General features: G+C 47.0%; 1 protein-coding gene across 3 annotated transcripts in view; it reads right to left on the reverse strand.

The window, feature by feature from the left end:
• HIPK2 (homeodomain interacting protein kinase 2) overlaps window positions 1-18,522 on the reverse strand; it is a 120,705-nt gene that overhangs the window by 12,047 nt on the left and 90,136 nt on the right. For 2 of the 3 annotated variants that reach the window (XM_085049581.1, XM_085049582.1), the window contains exons 7-12: window positions 14,757-14,919; window positions 12,076-12,295; window positions 10,425-10,546; window positions 5,793-5,935; window positions 4,812-4,985; window positions 2,068-2,349 (exon numbers count right to left, since the gene is read on the reverse strand). In XM_085049581.1, the coding sequence (XP_084905707.1) occupies window positions 2,068-2,349; window positions 4,812-4,985; window positions 5,793-5,935; window positions 10,425-10,546; window positions 12,076-12,295; window positions 14,757-14,919 (1,104 nt within the window). The remainder of the gene's footprint in view (window positions 1-2,067; window positions 2,350-4,811; window positions 4,986-5,792; window positions 5,936-10,424; window positions 10,547-12,075; window positions 12,296-14,756; window positions 14,920-18,522) is intronic. The other variant, XM_085049583.1, reaches the window with a different exon arrangement.

The raw sequence follows: 18,522 nt of genomic DNA on the forward strand, positions 1-18,522 counted from the left end.
CCATGCTGTTTTCCACCTGCGTCTCAACCTTCAATTCTCCATTCGCTCTGGTTACATCTGCACAGGCAATTTAACTCACTCGTGCCCATGCAAAATGTCTCCACGTGGCTCAGAAATGCAATCAAGCTCTTAAGCTCTGGCCTTTCTGGAATGCTGGCACCCTGGTACTCTATAGATATGCCATATGGATACAAAAAGTAGCCAGAGATCTGATCCTGGGTAGGAACGTGTCCGGAATATGCTTTAGTCATATCAAAGCCACTTTGCTTATGTAAGTCTGGCTCCCAGGACAACTTTCCAAGTCCTTCAGCAGACCCAAATCTTTTTAATACCTCAAACTCCCAACTCAATTTCTAGACATGTTCCTAAACTTTGTTCTGTCTGTCTTCCTGGAGAGGTGCTGAGTGAAGAAACTGGTCAGATGGCAGCAATGCTGAAGCAGAGGAGACAACCACTAGCTGAAGTGGCTGCAGGATCCCAGCTCTTTCCTTCACCCCTCTCTGGACCCAATGATGACACCCAGATACTAAGTTTAAGGATTTGTACACAATGACCCAAAGCCTGGAATCAGCACTGTGGGTAAACATGCTTTAAAAGAACTCCCATGACCCTGGAGTTTTCAGCATCTCTTTTGTCTTGTCCTTCCTTTCCCACAAGAACCCTGGAAGAAGGGGCTCCTTATTTACAGTCACCCTCGACTTCCACACTGGTCTTCATGCAACTCTTTCTGGAAACACACTTTCTTCCCCCATCTAAGTAAGGGATGTTGAAGCAATTTTTAATTTTTTTATTTTTAAAGTGAAATATGTTACGCTGTCCTGTGAACCACTGCATTCATGCCAAGGCTGACTTTGAGAAGCTCTGAGCTCTTGCTGCCCAGTGGAGTTCACTAGCATGGAGAGAAGAATGGGAAGCAGTGGTGGCTGTTAGGAAGAATGTTGAAATTCCAGCCTGGACACCTGAATCATATGGCTTTTCTTTACAGATTTTTAGCTCCTGGAGGCCAAAGGCATCTCATCTGTTCTGTGCACATTTGCAGGCTTCACTTATCACCACACTGCAAAGATGCAGAGATACAGAGAGGTATCTCAGGTGATTATACGAAAATCTGCCATGAAGTGTGTTCTCAATAAATAAAAAAATAATCCTCTCTCAACAACACTGGAAGGATAAGATTAAACATTTCCTATCTCAGTTACCAATATAAAGATGGTATAATTATTCAGCTGTTTGCAAGGCCACTTCTCTACAACTTACAAAGCAGAGAGATGTCTTGTGACTGGCATCAGATGGGAAACCCAGAGCACTTGCATGTGATGAAAGGTGCTGAAAGGACAGTCCTGGAAAATTAAGTCCTTTCTGATCCACAAGAGATGATCAGCAGTGGCAGCAGTCCTGCACCACACTGTTCACTCAGGTAAGTTCATTCTCTGAGGAGCAAACTCAGCCATCACTTTCTAGCTTCATCTACGCCACTCTGCAGTCAGACAAAAAGCAGTTTCTGCCACTTTTACAATTGTTCAAGTATATTTTGGCAACACAATCAGGACTGAGCAAATCTCTTGCAATGTAGGTATCATTATTGAGTGTTTATGACAGATCCACTGTTTTTGTGAGCTTTTTAAAGAAAAATATCACATATGGAAGATGTCATTTAATGCTCTTTACGGATTCCTGATCACTTAGAAAGAGAAATGGCAAATTTAAGGTCTCTTCCTTCCAAGCCCTTCTTTTTGTCTGTGTTTTAAACAGACGTCTCACTTACATAGGCTCATCACCACAGGCTATCTAGAGTCTCCTTTCCACAAAAAGGAGATGGAAAAAACTATTCTTTCCTCCTACAGATGAGAGACTATGGCATAGAGAGACGACTGCACTTCTCCAAGATCACACAGCAAATGTACAGCACAGAATGGAGCATCACCTGGATCTGTGGAGTTATTTTCAGCTGGTTATTTTCCTCACAAATCAAAGACAACGTGGCTGCCGAGACCCAGACACAGCTCCTGGCGCCCTGCATTTCTCTGCCCCTCTCTCTTCCTCCTGCACACAAAGAGCACTGCTCACCTGGTGGGTGCATGCTTCTGCTCCTCCTCCTCATCCGTGTCGCTGCTGATGGTGATGACGCTGACGGCGGGGCTGGGGGTGTCGGGGATGACGATGGTCTGCCGCTGCCGCTCCCGCGTGCTGCTGGTGGCCGCGTCGCCCCAGCCGCACGTCACCGAGGTGCTGCAGGCAGGGCTGCTGTGCACCATGGCACAGCGGGGAGGGGTGTTCTCCTTCACTCGTTTCGACCGCTGCGGAGAGCTGATGGACTGCGAGGATGAAACTTCGTAGGTGGATGTGTTTCTGGAAATGGGAAAAGGGGTGAGTTGGTTAAAACTCTGTGGGCTGAAGTCGCCTGTTGCCATCGTTTGTCAGTCCTGGTCTCTGATTCAGTAGCACTGAGTTACAGAGTCCAGGAAACCTGAAAAATTGGCACAGTCACTTCTTTAAAGACAGTGCCTTGCACAACTTACTTATATAATTGACTGAAAAGTAGTTTCAAACAAATTAAAATTTGTTTTCCTTAGAAATTTCTAGATGAGAACTGCTGCCTCTCCGGAGTTTGCACTGGGAGGGTAAAGGCCAGTCACACAGCTCAGACATACAGAACAAAGGCAGGCACAGCATGGCTGACGCAGGAGGAAGAACCACCCAAATGATAATCCCTTTCTCCTGTATCCTGCTTGGATGTATCATGACCACATATTTTTTGGCCAGAAAATACTAGAAGTAAAACTAGAATTTGTTGTGGAAAACAATAATCACTTATCAGGAAAACTACTTTTATTAAACAGAAATGAACTGCTGTTTAAAAGTCTTTTTCAGTGAACATTTCCTGCTAAATACTTTACCCTCTAGGACAGTGATGTCCCATGGATGAGAGCAGGCAGATAGGAGGACATATACTCAGTTTCACTGCAGTCGTATGTGAAACAGCATACAACATATACAAATCAGAAAGAAATAAACAATATATTTATTTTTCTATGCAGTAGAGAAAAATTCCCAGTCTTCCTACTTCAGCTGCCCTGACTGACCAGTTGTAAAAGGCCCACTTGGATCAGGGATCTGAACACAAACCTATCTGCCAAACAGTGCAGTGTGGTCTACAGATGGGGTTATTTACCAAAGCACACTGACTAAAGCCCATTTCACTAATTTCCCACACTTCCTTTCTTGGTTGTGTTTCTTTTCACTATTGCAGAACATCTGGAGATTCAAAAAGGAAAAAAACTCCAAAGTTCTGGTTTTGTTCTACAGTGGGGCCTGGGCTGCATGTTCAGCCTGGCCCGAAAGCTAACAAAAGGAATAGGTGGCATCCATCAAAAGGAAGTCACCCTGGCAGTATATCACACTACACCAACTTACACAGGCTCTTTTGCATAACAAATGGCTGCACAGTAGCATTCAAAGTGCTTTTTGAATACCAATGAGCAGCGTGGAGTACCCTCCTCTCCAAAGGAGCACGGTTCCTCATTTGGCACAAAAAGAGTCACAGTCAATGAAGCTGCAGAAACCCTCTGCTCTGAGAGTGCCCCATTCCTCCTGGACACTGCCACCCCGCCCCAGGAGTGACAGAGAGGGGAGGCCCTGCACAGGCACAGCGGCTGCAACAGGCACTCTCTTTTGCTGGCTTGCTGGGGACAGAGCTGCCTCTCTATGTTATGAATAGACTCAGACAGCTGGAGCCCACCCAAAGTAAATCCAACATTAGAGAGCAGATAAATGGGAAGGATTTAAATAGTGGCCTCTTAACTTGAGTCAAACTGGTTGTGAACTCAGAGCCCCTCTGGCCCCAGGCCAGTCACCCAGGAAAACCACAAGCTCAAGTTTTTGCCACTGCACAAGTGGTGACCCATTTTGGTTCTTTCCCCTGCAGTGTTTCGTGTTTTTTGTTTTGTCTTTTAAAAAAGAAGTGTGACAGTTGCACAGCGCAGAGGACCTTCTCCAGAACAGCTGCACACACACCTTGAACAGCCTTGTCCTCTAAACAAGATTACAGTGCTGTGACAGGCACTGCAACCATCCTACCATCTGAGTTGGTCAAGAAACCCCAGACTCCTCCTTGCAGAGTCAAATGGTCCTAGCAAGAGATTCTAATGACTGCCCTGCATGAGATATCCTTATAAAATGTTCCCTGTTTTATGCTGCCATGATCATAATAAGGCCAGGGTATAATAATGGGTATCTGTTGCTGCTGTGGACTGTTGAAGACAGGGGCTAACAATCTTTGTTAGGAGCTGGAGAGCTCAGGTGGCCTAAAGCCACCCCAGTCCTGCACTCCACGTGGCAATAAAGCTCACAAGACTGGTCACCACCCCATTGCTTTTGAAAGGGCAGATCTTGTGTGCACACATCAGGCACATGCTCCTGAAGATGCAGCCCCTTCAGGGGCAGACACTGCACCTCAGGAGAAAGGAAGAAAGAAGGAAGAAAAGGTGCAGCAGCTGGCACTGTGCCACACTGACTGAGAATATGGTTACATTTTTGAATCATGGTGACTACAAGGCCTTGGGTAACTGCAGCAGCACAACAAGCTGTATCAACAGGGCCTGAACATCTCCTCCAGCTACTAACTCCCACACAAAACGCTGCTCACCGGGTGTAAAACACACCTGACTACCCTGTGTCACAAAACAGGTGATCACGGGCTGCGGAACCACATCGGTTTTGCCCCAGAGCTGTCAGCGAGCACCTCCCAGGCCAGCAGGCCGTCACGGCAGGGCCGCGCTCGGGCAGCCGGGCGGGGAGGCCGCGGCACTCACCGTGGAGCCGACTGGTGCTGCTTGCTCTTCCTGGCGGAGGCGGCGGGCGGCTGGCGCATGACGTGCGCGACGCCCACATTGACGGGCTGGGCGGCGGGCAGCGCCACGTGGCTGGCCAGCAGCGTGGGCTGCTGCATGATGGGGTTGTAGTGGCTGCCGTGGGCGTGCGTGTTCCTGCAGGCCAGGGACACAGGCACACGTTACAAACACACCCCACGTCTCCTCAGCGGGTTCCTCCACAGCCTCCCACCACCCTTCATCCCAGCACCCTCCCCTCCAGGGCCTGCTGGGCTCCTAGTCTGCCCAGGATGGAGTGTTTTCCCCAGGAAGGAGTGCTGTGGGTACAGCATCCCGAGGGCACAGAGCAGAGAAGTCTCCCTCGGCTCTCAGACAGTGGCTGCAGTGTTCTCCCCTTGATGCCTGATGGGTTTTTGTCCTTTTTCATTGTACTTTTATACTCTTTTTATATCCCTTTTACCCTTTCTCATTCCTGTACTTTTTAATCCCTGTATCTTAGCCCCACATGTTTATAACCCTTGTACTCTAGCCTTGTTCAGAATTCTTTGGAGAAAACTAAACAATCTCCACAATCTCAAGAGCATGAGGCACCAGCCTTGAAAGAGCCCCATCACTGGGACATGTTTTTGTAAACTAAGTTGTAACCTTTTTGGGGAGAGGTAATTTGAATAAGAGGGCAATTACTTCATTTGTTAGGCTTCTTATTGGGGAATTTTAGATAGGTATGCTAATCTCTGAAGTCCATAAATTGTATACGCGGGATATCGTCGCGCTCTTTTAGTTGTGGTGCACCTGGGATCCTATTAAACCCAGGTAATACCCTTTTTCCTATACTGTGTGTCTGCGTCTCAATTTTTTACCAGCATTTTAGGCATCACCCTCAGCCCTGAACCTTGCAAGGCCCCATCCCTCATGGCTCCTGCAGCACCTGTGAGTACTTCAGGGAGCCTCCAAGCAGTTTACCTCCAGTCTGCCAGCGGCTGGGTGCCTGCCATGGAGTCTGGGATGACGGTGGCATGCTGGACAGAAGTGTGGGTGGCCACCCCGGTCAGCTGCTGCCAGGCGGGAGGGAGCAGGATCTGCTGAGTGCCACTGGGCCATGCTTGCTGTCAGACAGAGGGAAAGAGATTTCTGAGCAAAAGGCATCAAGCTCTGAACACCCCAACTGGGGTCCCTAATAATGATCATGGTCCTACCCCATAGTTCTTACCACCTTTCAGTCACAGATGACAAACACTGTTAGGAAACCACAGCAAAAGCAGGAATAGTTATCAATATAGAGAACGCAAAGGAGGGGCCAAGAAAATCCCTGCCATACAAAGCAGCAGCTGTGTTTTAGGTTAAACTGTGAATGGAAGGGATCAAAACTAGTTGGCATTTCAAACCAAACATCAAATTTTTTAGCACCTTCTAATTTTGACTCTCCAGATCAGCTGGGCACTAAGGCTCCATTGTTAATTTCCCCTTTCTACAGCCAGCTTACTTTCTCACTCCAACAGGATCTAAAGGACTTCAGGAACTTAAAAGGAGATAAAAAGGAAAACGAACTTTTCAAGGATCAGAAAAAAGAATGGGGAGCTGTAAGGCTTTAGTGAGAAGGGAAAGTAGGATACAAAAAGGGAGTGAGTATCAGTCACTGGGTGCTCCTCAAAAAGCACCTCTTGCTGCACAGGCCAAGGAGCCCATCTGCCTCCTTCCAGCTCAACAGGGGCTCCCCTGGCCAAAGCACGGTGGAGCCATGCACAGCTACACATTGCATGTCTGTCCTCTCCAGGTGCTCTCCAGCTTTTCCCCTGACCCCTTAGAAGGGGGAAAATCCTCTGCCCTGTGAGTTGAGCCATCCTTCTGCTATGCAACCACCCCTCAGCTGTGCTGCCACAGGCATGACTCAGGTTGTCCTGCTCCAGTGACTCCACACGAGTCAGATGATTGTTTTTCGGGCTTGGGAAACTTTCTTTGCTATGTGCTGCCCCAAGGTGGCTCTGGCAGCTTTTCCCTGACGGGCTGAGGAACTCAGGGGTGCCAGCTACAGCCTGCCTTAATCCCAACCTGCACTACTGTACTGGACCTGTGGTGTGTCATCTCACAGCTCCAAGGAGGCTGAATTTGAGAGGAGGCTTCTGCCAGGCATGCATTTGTCCCCTTCCCCATCCTCACAAGGATCATGTTAACTGTCCCCATGATTCCCTCCTATCCCCCAGTGAAACAAACCCCACAACAATCCACCCCTGCAAAAAACCCATCTTTTCCCAGTTCTGCTCCTAAGTTTGACCATCTTGTGACTTTTCATGTTGCTGAGTTACGTGAAAAGGCTGCTACAGCGAGGTCTCTTGGCAACATCTGCGAAGGACAGAGAGTCACAAGGCTCCTGAGAGCCCTTCACCTAGGGAGCCACAACCGTGGACTGGTGCTGCTTGGAGCAGGTCAAAGGAAGAGGCAAAGGCATGAAACGATCAGGAAGGAAAAATACCTTGTTACCATTCTCTTTTCCTTTTTTTCCCTCATCTTTGCTTTAAAAGAGGAGACTAAACTACTCTTGCAGTCAGTCCCACGGGACTACCTGGATTTACTTGCAGCCAGAACTGCCCTTCCCTTTTCAGGAAGGGAACAGAACAAATCTAAGCTCCTTGTCCGACTGCAGTGCATAAATTTAGATGCAGTGTCAGGGCCTAGGCACAAATTCCTCACTTATTAGGTAAGGACCACTGAATCATTTAATCTGCAGATAAGACTTGTCTAGGCTGATCCACCAGCATAGTGTGCTGTGCTTACACATGGAAGGCTTGTGCTGGCAGCTGCAGCCTGTTCCCAGTTAGTGCATTACTATGAAATTTTGCTGGAGTGGTGGAGCAATGCTCTGGCCACTGTCCTCAGGAGCTGGTGGGTGCCCTGGTGTGACTGAGCTTGTGCTCCAGACAGAGAGCAGGAACAACTAATAGAATAACGTGTTTGTTTTGAAAGCCAGTGGCAGGACCTCTGTAGGAAGTATTGTTGGGAAGGAGTTAAAAGGAGAGAAAATCAAAAATCCAGAGTGTTATTCAAGGGCAGAGGACAGTTCTGGGTCACATCATGGAAGCCTGCTGGAAAACTGCACAGCTTTGCCTCTTTTGAGATCTGAAGTTGTAGTGAGCAATTAGAAAAGACAGAATCAGTCTTCTTTCACTGGCCTCTGCATACAGTATGTGGACCACACTTGCTTGAGAGGGTGAAAAGTGACCCAGAGAAGTTACAAACAAGTTACTTTAGCCCCTGACCCTGCAGCTTGCAGGCTGCTTACTCTGCCTTGCACTGCCTAGCTCCATGCCACAGGCTGCAGACACACAGCTGCCAGAGATGATGCTCAAGCTCTGTCAGTGTTTCTGAGCTGGACCCTCCTCCAGACAGCTGTTCTTGTACAAAATGCACAAGGAGAACTGGATGCTGGCTGCACTGGGATGCAGTAAGGCTTTACCAGCCACAGGCATCCTGAGGAGGGCAAGCACAGAAACCTGTGCCATGTGCTGGGCAGGGCAGAAAGTCTGATGGCACTACAGAGTTCTGGGAGCACAAGGAGCAGCACCATGCCTGATCTGCAGGACAAATAAAGCAGGGGACAGACAGAAGTGGGCTCTGGAGGCACTGCACTCTCTACCAGGGCCAGTCCCTCTTGCAGTTGCAGCAGTCACACAGTCCAGGCTGAAGAGCATTAGATAAGCAGCTGTGCATGAGAGGAGCAGCTCTCTGCTGGGAGAGAGACACGCAGCCGCCGAGATCAGATGTGACTACAATGCATCACAAAGAAGCTGTGTTTTTCCATTCAGGAAACTGGAATTGGGTACAGATTTGTTTATCAGACCAGCTGCTCAGCCCGAACCGAGTGAGGCCCACGGACACCAGATGCCACCAGCATCAATCAGAGCACCCTGCCATCAGAGACAGCACGCATTTCTCATGGCAAGAGACAAACAGGCACAGCAACAGGCACATCGCCTCTCTTCTATTACACCCAAAATTAAATATCTACCCAAGTGAGGAGTGTTTCTCAGAATTCTCCTTTGGAAGTGACAGGGAATGAAATGTCAGTAGAAAGGGGCAGCTCATGAAATGGGTGTTCATGTGGCAGAGGCAGCACTGACAGTGGTAACCTGTGGGTGGGAGGGTGCTCAGGAGGAGCTTTACTACCACACATTCCTTGCTTGCCTAGAGCCCCACAAGGCCACCACGAGAAGAAAGGAGCAGGAGGTACTGAGACCTTTCAGGATCCTTTGAGATGCTTCGGTTCCAGCCCTCACCCCTTCAAGCCCCAAACAACAGCACACCACAGGAGGCCTGGCACAATGGTGGGGGCATGTAAAGCTCAGTGACCTCCTTCACTCACTGCCTTGGCTGACGTCTTGCACAAGCAAGAGGTGCCAGCCACTGAGCCTGCACAGACTGCTCCTTGCTTTGCCATGGCTTTTGTTTCCCAGCCTTGTAGGCTCTCCCTTCCTACCAAACAAGGGAGCTGGCCAATGTCAGTTGTTACATCAGCCTGCAGCAGAGATCGGTTTGATGTTTCAGACAGCCCTCTGACAAAGGCTCTGCTATTGGGAAGGGGCAGGGCACGTTAGCTGATGGAAATCACACAGGCTGCAAGTTGCATTTCGATCTGTCTTCACCAGATAAGGGTGACTGACAACTGGCAAAGGAAGGCAATAGCACCAACAGCCTTACCCCAGCAGTGGCGTAAACCCTGAAGTCTGCTGGTACCTGACTGCATATGAATGTGCTGGCATGGCAGATCGAACAAGCCTGAGCTAGAGAAATGCCTTTGTAACTAGTTGGTCATCTTTTCCAAGCTGCACAATTTAGTATTAAGTATACCAGGCACTTGTTTTTCCCTGTGTGGTATCAGCAGAGGTGCCATGACACCAGCTCAATAACAGCAGAGGCAGATTCACTAAAGCCAGCACAAGGAGGAATGAACTGCTCCTCTGCTTTGAGGAGCTGGGGTTCCTCTTGAGGATGTGAATGTGATCAGTAGTACCCATTCCTGTGTGGTTGTTTTAGGAAAAACCATGCTTTCCTGTGAGAACATTTCAGAGAATTGTGCCAATAAGAACTGCTGACAAGGAGAGCTCTCTGACTGTGGGGCCCTTGCCTCTGCCTCCTACATCTCTCTCATACCTCAAGAACAGAGGTGCAGCTCATAAAACAGAACAGTGAAAACTTAAAGCATGGAAGATATTTATCAGCAGCATGCAACTCACCAGTGCAATTCCTGGCTGCAAATTACCCCCAAGACTACAAGTTCAGGAGGATGCAGGAAGGTTATTATTGGTTCCTTCGCAGCACAGGCCTGACACTGCTTTCCCTGAGGGTCTCCCACTGACACCAGTAGAAAAGCAGAAGGAAAGGTTTTTCCAGTGGCTTTTGCAACTCTGACATAGCCTTTGAGCTGAACAATGAGCAGGGGGAAATTTTGACATTTCAGAAAAAGCTGCAGACCCTGATATAGCTGCCCAAGTCTCCAAACTGCACCATGGAAGGCCTCAAAGAAACCTTCTCTCCTCAGCCTCCAACAGCCAAACACCCCAGTAAATACCTGCTGAGCCTGGTGCCTTTAGAATTCCTTACCTGTGCGAGGAGTCCCGGCTGGATCTGAAGAGGCTGAGCCCCAGGAGCCTGAGTGACAATGGGAACAGCGTTCTCCATCCGAACCGAATACCCAGCGTGCTTCGAAGGGGAGGCTTGCAACCCTGTTCCACCAGCACAGAAGGGACAGCATGAGCCACCAGCAGCATTGCCACGAACAGGGGCTGGCTTTCAGAGGTGCCTAAAGGCACTCCCTGATGTCCACTTAAATTGCAATGTTCAGTTCCTCCAAATAACCCCTCTGAATATTCAGAATAATCTGGTAGAACATGAAACACACCTTCTAGCCTGGCCCAAAGATGCCCATCAAATGTTCACAAACATGGTATGTGTATAAGGGTGCAGAAAAGACATTTCCAAAGGCACTAAGGGATTAACTGAGTTCATATTTTTAGGGTACCTCAAATGCACGGGAAATATTGCAATACAATGTGTACAGGGAGAAAAGGAAAAGAAGGGAGTGAATAGCTTCTCTTCCCCATATGCTCTGGTTTAACATCAAAAAAAGGTCTCTATAAGCCAAAACCCATTGCTATGTGAGAATAGTCTCTTTACACCAGAGTGGGATGGGAATCCAGACCTCCATACTTCCTCGGCCTTGGTGGGAACAGGTGATTTTCTCTAGCACAGTTTCTTGGGACTCATATTTAAAAGGTCCTAGCACACCCCAAATTCCAATCACTGTTGACTGAGTCCCAAATTAGCCTAACTGAGCTGGAGGAATCTTCCCTCTCCAGCACCTTAGTGCAGGGCACAGCCTGTGCTGCCTCCTCTGCTTTGGAGCCTTCTCAAGGCAGCAAGCTGAAGATGGTTTCTTACACACTCCAGCAAGACACTTCTGAAGTCAAACCCTTGAGATGCATTTTAACTACGTAGAAGAGGTCTAGCTAAACTTCTCTAGTTCAAAAGAGCTTTGATAATCTTGCACAATATTTAACAAGTGCCTGGAGACTGCTGCACCCACAGGCTTGTAGAAATGAAGAGCAGATACTGCACCACCTGAAGAAGGTCTATTTAGACCACTTCCTACAGATACTTGGCTGGTTTTCCCAAATTGCTACAGCATGTAAAGTTAAGAGAAGGACAAGTGGTTAACACTGATCATCTCCCAAGCTGTCTGACAACAGTATCTGCCACTGGTATACACAGGCAGAGCTGTTTGCAGCAGGGCTGGAGCTGAGGGAATTGTACTCATAAATGGTCATGAGCATCTGTTATGGGGGAGAACCCTCGTGTCCACAACCACCACACTCCCTGCTGCATTATGCTCCTGAGTTCCCCTTTTAGCAACTGAGTCACTGAGAGGTGACAGTATGACCCATTATTGTATGTACTGATTTACTGTTATTGTGTGGGAAAGCTTTCAAGTTTATCAAAGTACGGCAAAAGAGCCTCAATTTTTGCTCAGGGCAAAGGATGACAAGCATCCCCAGTATCTGCCCTATTGTTTTAGTCCACCTGCCTCCAACTCAGGATGTCAGAGGTGCCTGCAAGATCCTCTGCCATCGCAAACACCTCCTCACTGCTCTGACTGCCCAGCCTTTTTCTCTGCCCCACAACCCACACTGAGCAACCCCATTCCCCACAAGAGCTGGCTGGAACAGCAAGCCAAGCCCTGGTGAGTGTCCCTTACCTTGGAAGCCTGGTGGGCAGACGATGAGGGCTTGCTGCAGGGGGTCTGGCCGGGCACAGATCTGCGCTGTCCCCGTCTGCAGGGGCATGCTCCGCTGGGCCACCGCAGCCATGGACGCCGCTGAGGGCTGGTAGAGTGCAGATTGGTAATTTAGTATGGAGACCTCGGGGTTGGCTAAGGAAATAGTGGCACTGGAGGAGGTGGGAGCCAGGTTGGTGGTCTAAAGGAATGACGGGAATTAAAACAAAAAACAAACAAACAAAAAAAAAATGAGGGAGATGGGTACGTTGGAAGAAGCAAAATCCAAAAAAAGATAAAGTAAAATAGTGTAAGATAAAATAAAAATCAAACCGAAACAGCAAACAAGGGGTAGAATAGGACACTGAGGAGTACAGAGACAAGGGCAGTGCTGGGGAAAGATCACAACCTGCCTGAGTAACCAGAGCTGTACCACACCATGTGCTGCTTGTTATGCTCAGAACCACAGCACATTCCCTACAGCAGAACTGCAGCCCCATTTCTCACCCAACTGGCTCTGATTCACAGCACGATGAAGATGGGCTCAGAAAACGTTGCTATCCAGAAATCACATTGTTCACTCATCATGTACATAGCTTTAGAAGCCGCTCGTGTTTCTTAGGTAAAATAGGCTCAGCACCTCCATGCCCTGTGAAATGTCATCCTGAGAGGGGAAATCCATTCTGGCCTTTCCTCTTAGATACCTTGGATCTAAGATGGCACATGCCCCTTGAATTAAGTTTGGAATTTGAAGTAATCAGAAGGCATAACAGGAGGTAATGCTAATACTTGCAAAGTCCAAAGTTCACTTGACTTGTCTTTAAAATCTCTTAGAGCAGAAACTCCAGTAGGGGATGTTGCCAAGTCAAAAAAATCAGTCCAGAGTTCTGCAAAAAAAATCTAGAAATCTGAATTTTTTTTTTAAAATTCAGACTGAGTCTAACACTTGCAGGCAACTAAACAGCTCTGATCTAAATATATATTCTTAGCATGCATGGCTAGAGAGCCAGACCAGACCAGAGCCCATCTTTCCCCTCTGTCCAAACATGCTGGAATAGAGCAGACAATACCTTCTCATGGTCAGTGTATGAACCCAGGAGGAGGCTTCAATCAAGGTGCAGGAAAGAGCAGACCAAACATTTTGCACTGCCTGGTGGCCACTGGACCCACGCTGCACTGCCACAGCCACAAAGGATGTGACAACAAAACATTTCTTCCTCCTGCTCATCCCCTCTCCTGTGAGGCTGTGAAGTGCAATGTGCTCTCCTGTGCAGCACACTGAGCAGCAGCAACCACAGCAGCTCCCACACTCCTAATCTCAGAAGCTGTAACTGGAAGGAGGCAATCCCCAGATATTTTGCAGAGACAGGAAACAAAAGAAAGCCAAGAGTGGTATGCTGAAGAGAACTGTGGAAGGCTTAGAGCTTGTTCAAATTAAAACACCCTTCCTGGAAGTTATTTCTACCAATTCTTCTAGGAACACTGGGGATGCTGGTTCTGCTCAGAACACACACCCCTTACAAGAATTCAGAAATGACCATGGATCTCCCCAGACAACAGCTGATCTTAATGTCAAGTGAATTGCGAGGAAATGAAAGTGAGTCTGCATTTCCTACAAGTAACTCTGGTACAAACTGTCTCTGCCCTGCAGCTGGGGCCTAGGGGAGCATGCAGCATGCATTTCTTTAGTCAGAAACAGCCTAGAAAGGGAACTGGTGTTTGTAACTAGTACCTTATCACACCAAGCCATGACCTATCTCTGTCTGCATCTGCCTGAATTGTTTCGAAAGACCTCCTGTCATGACGTCTGGTTTTCTGACTGACACAGGAGCACACTGCACATCTACACAGACCCCTTCAGCTCCTTGCTTCCCAAACACCAATTCCACAATGCCACCTGCAATCTCTAGAGTGAATCTCGAGCAGCCTGTTCCCAGAAGGCTTCAAAGAGAGCAGCTATTTCTTGAGCTTCAGTCTCCTAGAGAGCTCTCCCTGGAGAGTTTTGTCTCACTGCTGTAATACAGTGCCACAGTAAACAACTTAGCCTGTTAGTCACATGAAATTTGTTAACATGGCACCCCCCAATACTGGGGCAAGTAAAATAATAGAAAGCATGATTAGAAAGCCAGAGCCCAGCAAACTAGAGTGCAATGTGCTTGTAGTGGGGTCCCCACATCAACTGTGGCCCCTGCAGTAAAACCAATGAGAGATAAGAATAAACACTATCACTAAACTCTTTTTTCCTGTTGATCAGTTGCAGTGCTGTGCCTGTTACAGAGGGTTTAAGTTCATTTTACTTCAATGCCAATCTGAAGAAGAGCTATAAGATCACAAATACTTCTGCCTGACCCAGGGAGTGAAGTACTGCTTGCTGAATTAAGGGACTAATGAGCTTTTCCCCATAGCAACTTCCCAAGTAAGCAGGATTTATCACCCCAACAACAACATCAACAACGAGGGCAACATTTCACCATCACACAAAATGTCACAAGATTACTGCTCGCCTGAAGAAAAGAGAATGAGGAAAAGAGCAGAGGAAGGATAGCAAAAAGACACCATCTCTCAGCAGGCGTGTTAAATGGGACTCTACTTCGCTTTCCATCTTCTACACCCTCCTGCCATAAACGTTTCAAGCCCTGGCTGCTTGTGATTGATGCCCTCACCTGGTTGTGGACCGTGTTCAGCTGGTTGTTAAAAGTCATGGTCAGGTTGGTCGATGTACTCGGGGCTACGTGGGTGATGAATGGCGTCTTGCTCTGGTTCACCGTGTCGTACATATTCACCCGCCGCTTGCAAATCTCCATGTTCTGGAAGCAGGACTTGACACTGCGCAGGGAAAGGGGGGCAAGGGAGGCACAGAAAATCAGCCAAGCAACTAACACAGGTAACAGGTCATCACAGTGGCCCTGCAAAGGGTCTCCACGGCAGGCTTAGCACTTTTGAGGCTCTTAAAGCCCTTTGCTGTTTTATGCAGGTCTCTCTTAACTGGTGAGAGGCAGATTAACTCTGTACTGAAGGAGGCCAAGGTGAGAGTAGCTGCCCTGGGACTCCTGGCTGCTCCCATGGGTCCCTGCACTGCAATGTAAGTCACAAAAGCAAGCAAATTGGTTGCTCTTTAGGGGACAGAAATACAAGGGGACAAGAAATACAAAGTGGCTATATTAAAAGACTGAAAGAAACTCAGAGCAAGAAAGATTTTTTTTTCCTGATGATTGAACCTGAGAGGAAAAGACAACTCACGCTTTTTGCCTCAGTGTAAGCCTAAGGATAGTTTTACACATCTTTTGTAAGGGAGAATTTTACTGTTCTTCTCCACTAAGACCCCTAAAAAAATCATACTTGCTCCTTTTAAGAAGGAGTTCACTGAGAGCTGAGTCCAGCCAAGCCGTTAAAATATTGCCCCTGTCTGGCTAAATGCTTGTGCAGATGCTTATCTTGAAGCATGACATCTCCTCTTGCAGTCAGTGGGACAATTAATATCAAAAAGTTATTCCAAATCAAATTCATCAATGCCCTGAGGGAATCTGGTTCTGAGGTTATCTCACACTGAGAACTGGATCTCTGGGGGAGTGATTACAGCTTCTTCCTCTACACTGACTTTCCCTTAAATGTTATTGATATAGCAATGGAAATTTTGAGAAGTATCCTATTTTGTGCTTCAGTAAAGGAGATTAAATACTCTCTACATTGCTAGAGCACAGTAGGCATCTGGTACATGAAACTGTCTGTATTTCATTTTTATAATTAGAGTATCAAAGCATACAGAGATTAAGAAACAACAACACAGTGAACCTGTGCAAGACTGTATTTTTAATACAATCTCCTTTTTTGACATCGGAAAACCAATACAGGTTTTCCTCAATTCCTCCACAACAATTGATTTTACAAATGTGACCTCAGAGTCTGAAACACAACCTCAAAGAGTATAAAGACATTTATTTTATTTCCATTATCCCAACACGGAAAAAGGGAAATTCCAAGCAGTGGAAATCAGCTGTATGCTGAGCATTTGTAACAATCTAAGCTGTTGGAGGTAGGGACTACATCCCCACATAATTTTTAATAAACAGAACGTCCCTTCAAAATGGACAACTTTACATGATCCCTAAGGTTGATCATGAAGAGGACCTAGATATTTTTATCCCTGTCCTGTCTCTTACTCAGATGGTCATCTCTCTTTTCCTACAAGTAGTATCTTGGTAACTGGATCTGGGCCATAAACACCTGCAGACAAGCCAGGCTCTGGACACTCTGCACAGCTGCCCATTTTGTGCATTCACTTCCAGAACTATGCCTGTTGGTCACAGAACATCCAGCAAAATCAAACACTTATCAAATAATTACAGAAGGCTATTGGATCACTTCTTTTCAGTCAAGTAGGAATATAATTCTCCCTGCATAAAGAAAGCACTGGGAAGAGTACATGTTCTGCACATGGTGAATAGTGTGTGTTACCAAATGGTTTTATCTAGCAAGGTGTAAGCTCTACAAATGCAATACTGTGTTCTCTGTCTTTACTTCAAAAGAAAAAGGGTGTGTGGGAAACAGCAGGGACAAAGCAAAACAAACAGAAAGTCTGAGGTGTGCTCAGCAATTTAAGAGCCAGGAAGTTTAATATGTGAAATGGAAAACTAAACTCACTTAGCTTCTGCTTCTAAGTGAGCAGAACAGCCCCTCTCATGCTGCTCCAACTTGCAGCCTCTCTGAAACGTGCCACAGCAGAGATTCCTTCCAGAAGCTACAGCTTCCATATATTCTCACGTTTTCTGCTGCCCAATTTATTTCCAAGAGAGATTATAGCTCCCTGCATCTTTCAAGGCTTTGAAGTTTCTATTCTCCAAAGCACAGGTAATCACAGACAAAACTTCCATCCACTTGCCATGCTGGTTAGAGCTTATTGCTCTCTTTGCCAGTCACTGCTCTCAGCATGGAGGGGCTTGTGGGGTTATGCACCCGGCTGGCACACATTTAGTATTCAGAGACGTGATGCTGAATCCTTTATTTGGGTAAAATTCTCACTGCTGTTGGCCCCAATGATATTTTCAATCTTTCTGAGGCTTTGCCTGAGCAGCCACAAGTGAGCACTTCAAAAATGAAGATGTGGTTACGGTCTGTTGCGTTAGTGGAAAGATTTCTGACGGCAATGCATTAGGTCACAAACCTCTCCTATCTTACACAATCAGCTGTTGCACAGTCAGAATGACTGTTGCAAATTAAATGGCTTTTGTCTGTGATGCTCACAGTATTTTTACTGTAATTTTTTATTCATGAATGTTTTTTATGTGAAACTTTACTTTCTCCCTGTTTAGCACAATCATCCCCCATCTTGTTTTCATTTATCACTTACTATCTATTTATAGGTAACAATGCTCAAAGATGGCTGTGGAGGCTAAGTCTGGGTCTGCACAGATCGTGCACCCACTACCTTCTGCTAAGCAGCTGCTCTTATCTTGTGATAAATGTAACAAAAAGGCAGCTACAGCTCCTTCAAAGAGGGAAAGCTACCTTAAACAGACCCAAAATACCACAGCCATCCATACAGGCAGGGGAGCTGACACAGTTACCTGTTGCTCTGCAGCACAAACACATACTCTGCAGCTCTTCAAGCAGCCCCCTTTAATTTAGTACCTGAGCTCCTGACAGCCTTTAAACCCTCATGCAAATGGCACCCAATGAAGTACAGCACTGTGTCAGTAACTGTTCTCCTGTCAAGGGGAAGGGACAGTCTGTGAAAGCACCTTGAACTGCCAAGTGCTGTAGAGCAGAATGTTCAAAGCTAAGCATTCTGAAGGCTTTGCAAAACTCCCACTATGTGTCTGCCTTGTCCACTTCCACCTGAGAAGGCTGCCCCTGCATGAACTGGACATGGGCAATGGGCTGGGTGCAGGTATTCTGCATTTCAGGCTGCCTGTGCAGCCTTTGGAGAAGGGGCAGTCAGGCTTGAAGGTGTGACTTATTCCCATCTCCATCAGGCATGGAGCCTGTCCCCACTCCACACATTCAGCTGAGGTCAGAGCATGGCATTTAAGGTGACACAGGTGGACAACAACCACGCTGACAATTGAACTCCTTGTTCTGTTTCTTATGCCTGTAAAACAGCCTGCTGCAGAACAGCTCTTCCCTTAAAAAGCACACAGCCCCACGCTGACTCCTGGCACGATGGGAAGGTGCTGGGAGGAAGGGTTAGCTCCCCACTGCTCATAAGGCTGATTACTCCAGTAACAATCAGGACTATATTACTTTGGAATAGACTGATACTTTCAGCGCTAATTGCATAATTTCTTCTGCATTTTAATGCAAAAATATGTAATTACTGAATATTTACATAATTAATGTAGCACACACTGCAGCGTTTTAAATGCCAAGCACCTACAACACAATTCTCACAACCTTGAGTTGGCAATCACGTTTTTTTTTTAAACCAGGAAA

This window comes from Lichenostomus cassidix, chromosome 1Ab (assembly GCF_008360975.1).
Source record: "Lichenostomus cassidix isolate B80296 chromosome 1Ab, HeHo_3.0, whole genome shotgun sequence".
Lineage (NCBI taxonomy): Eukaryota > Metazoa > Chordata > Aves > Passeriformes > Meliphagidae > Lichenostomus > Lichenostomus cassidix.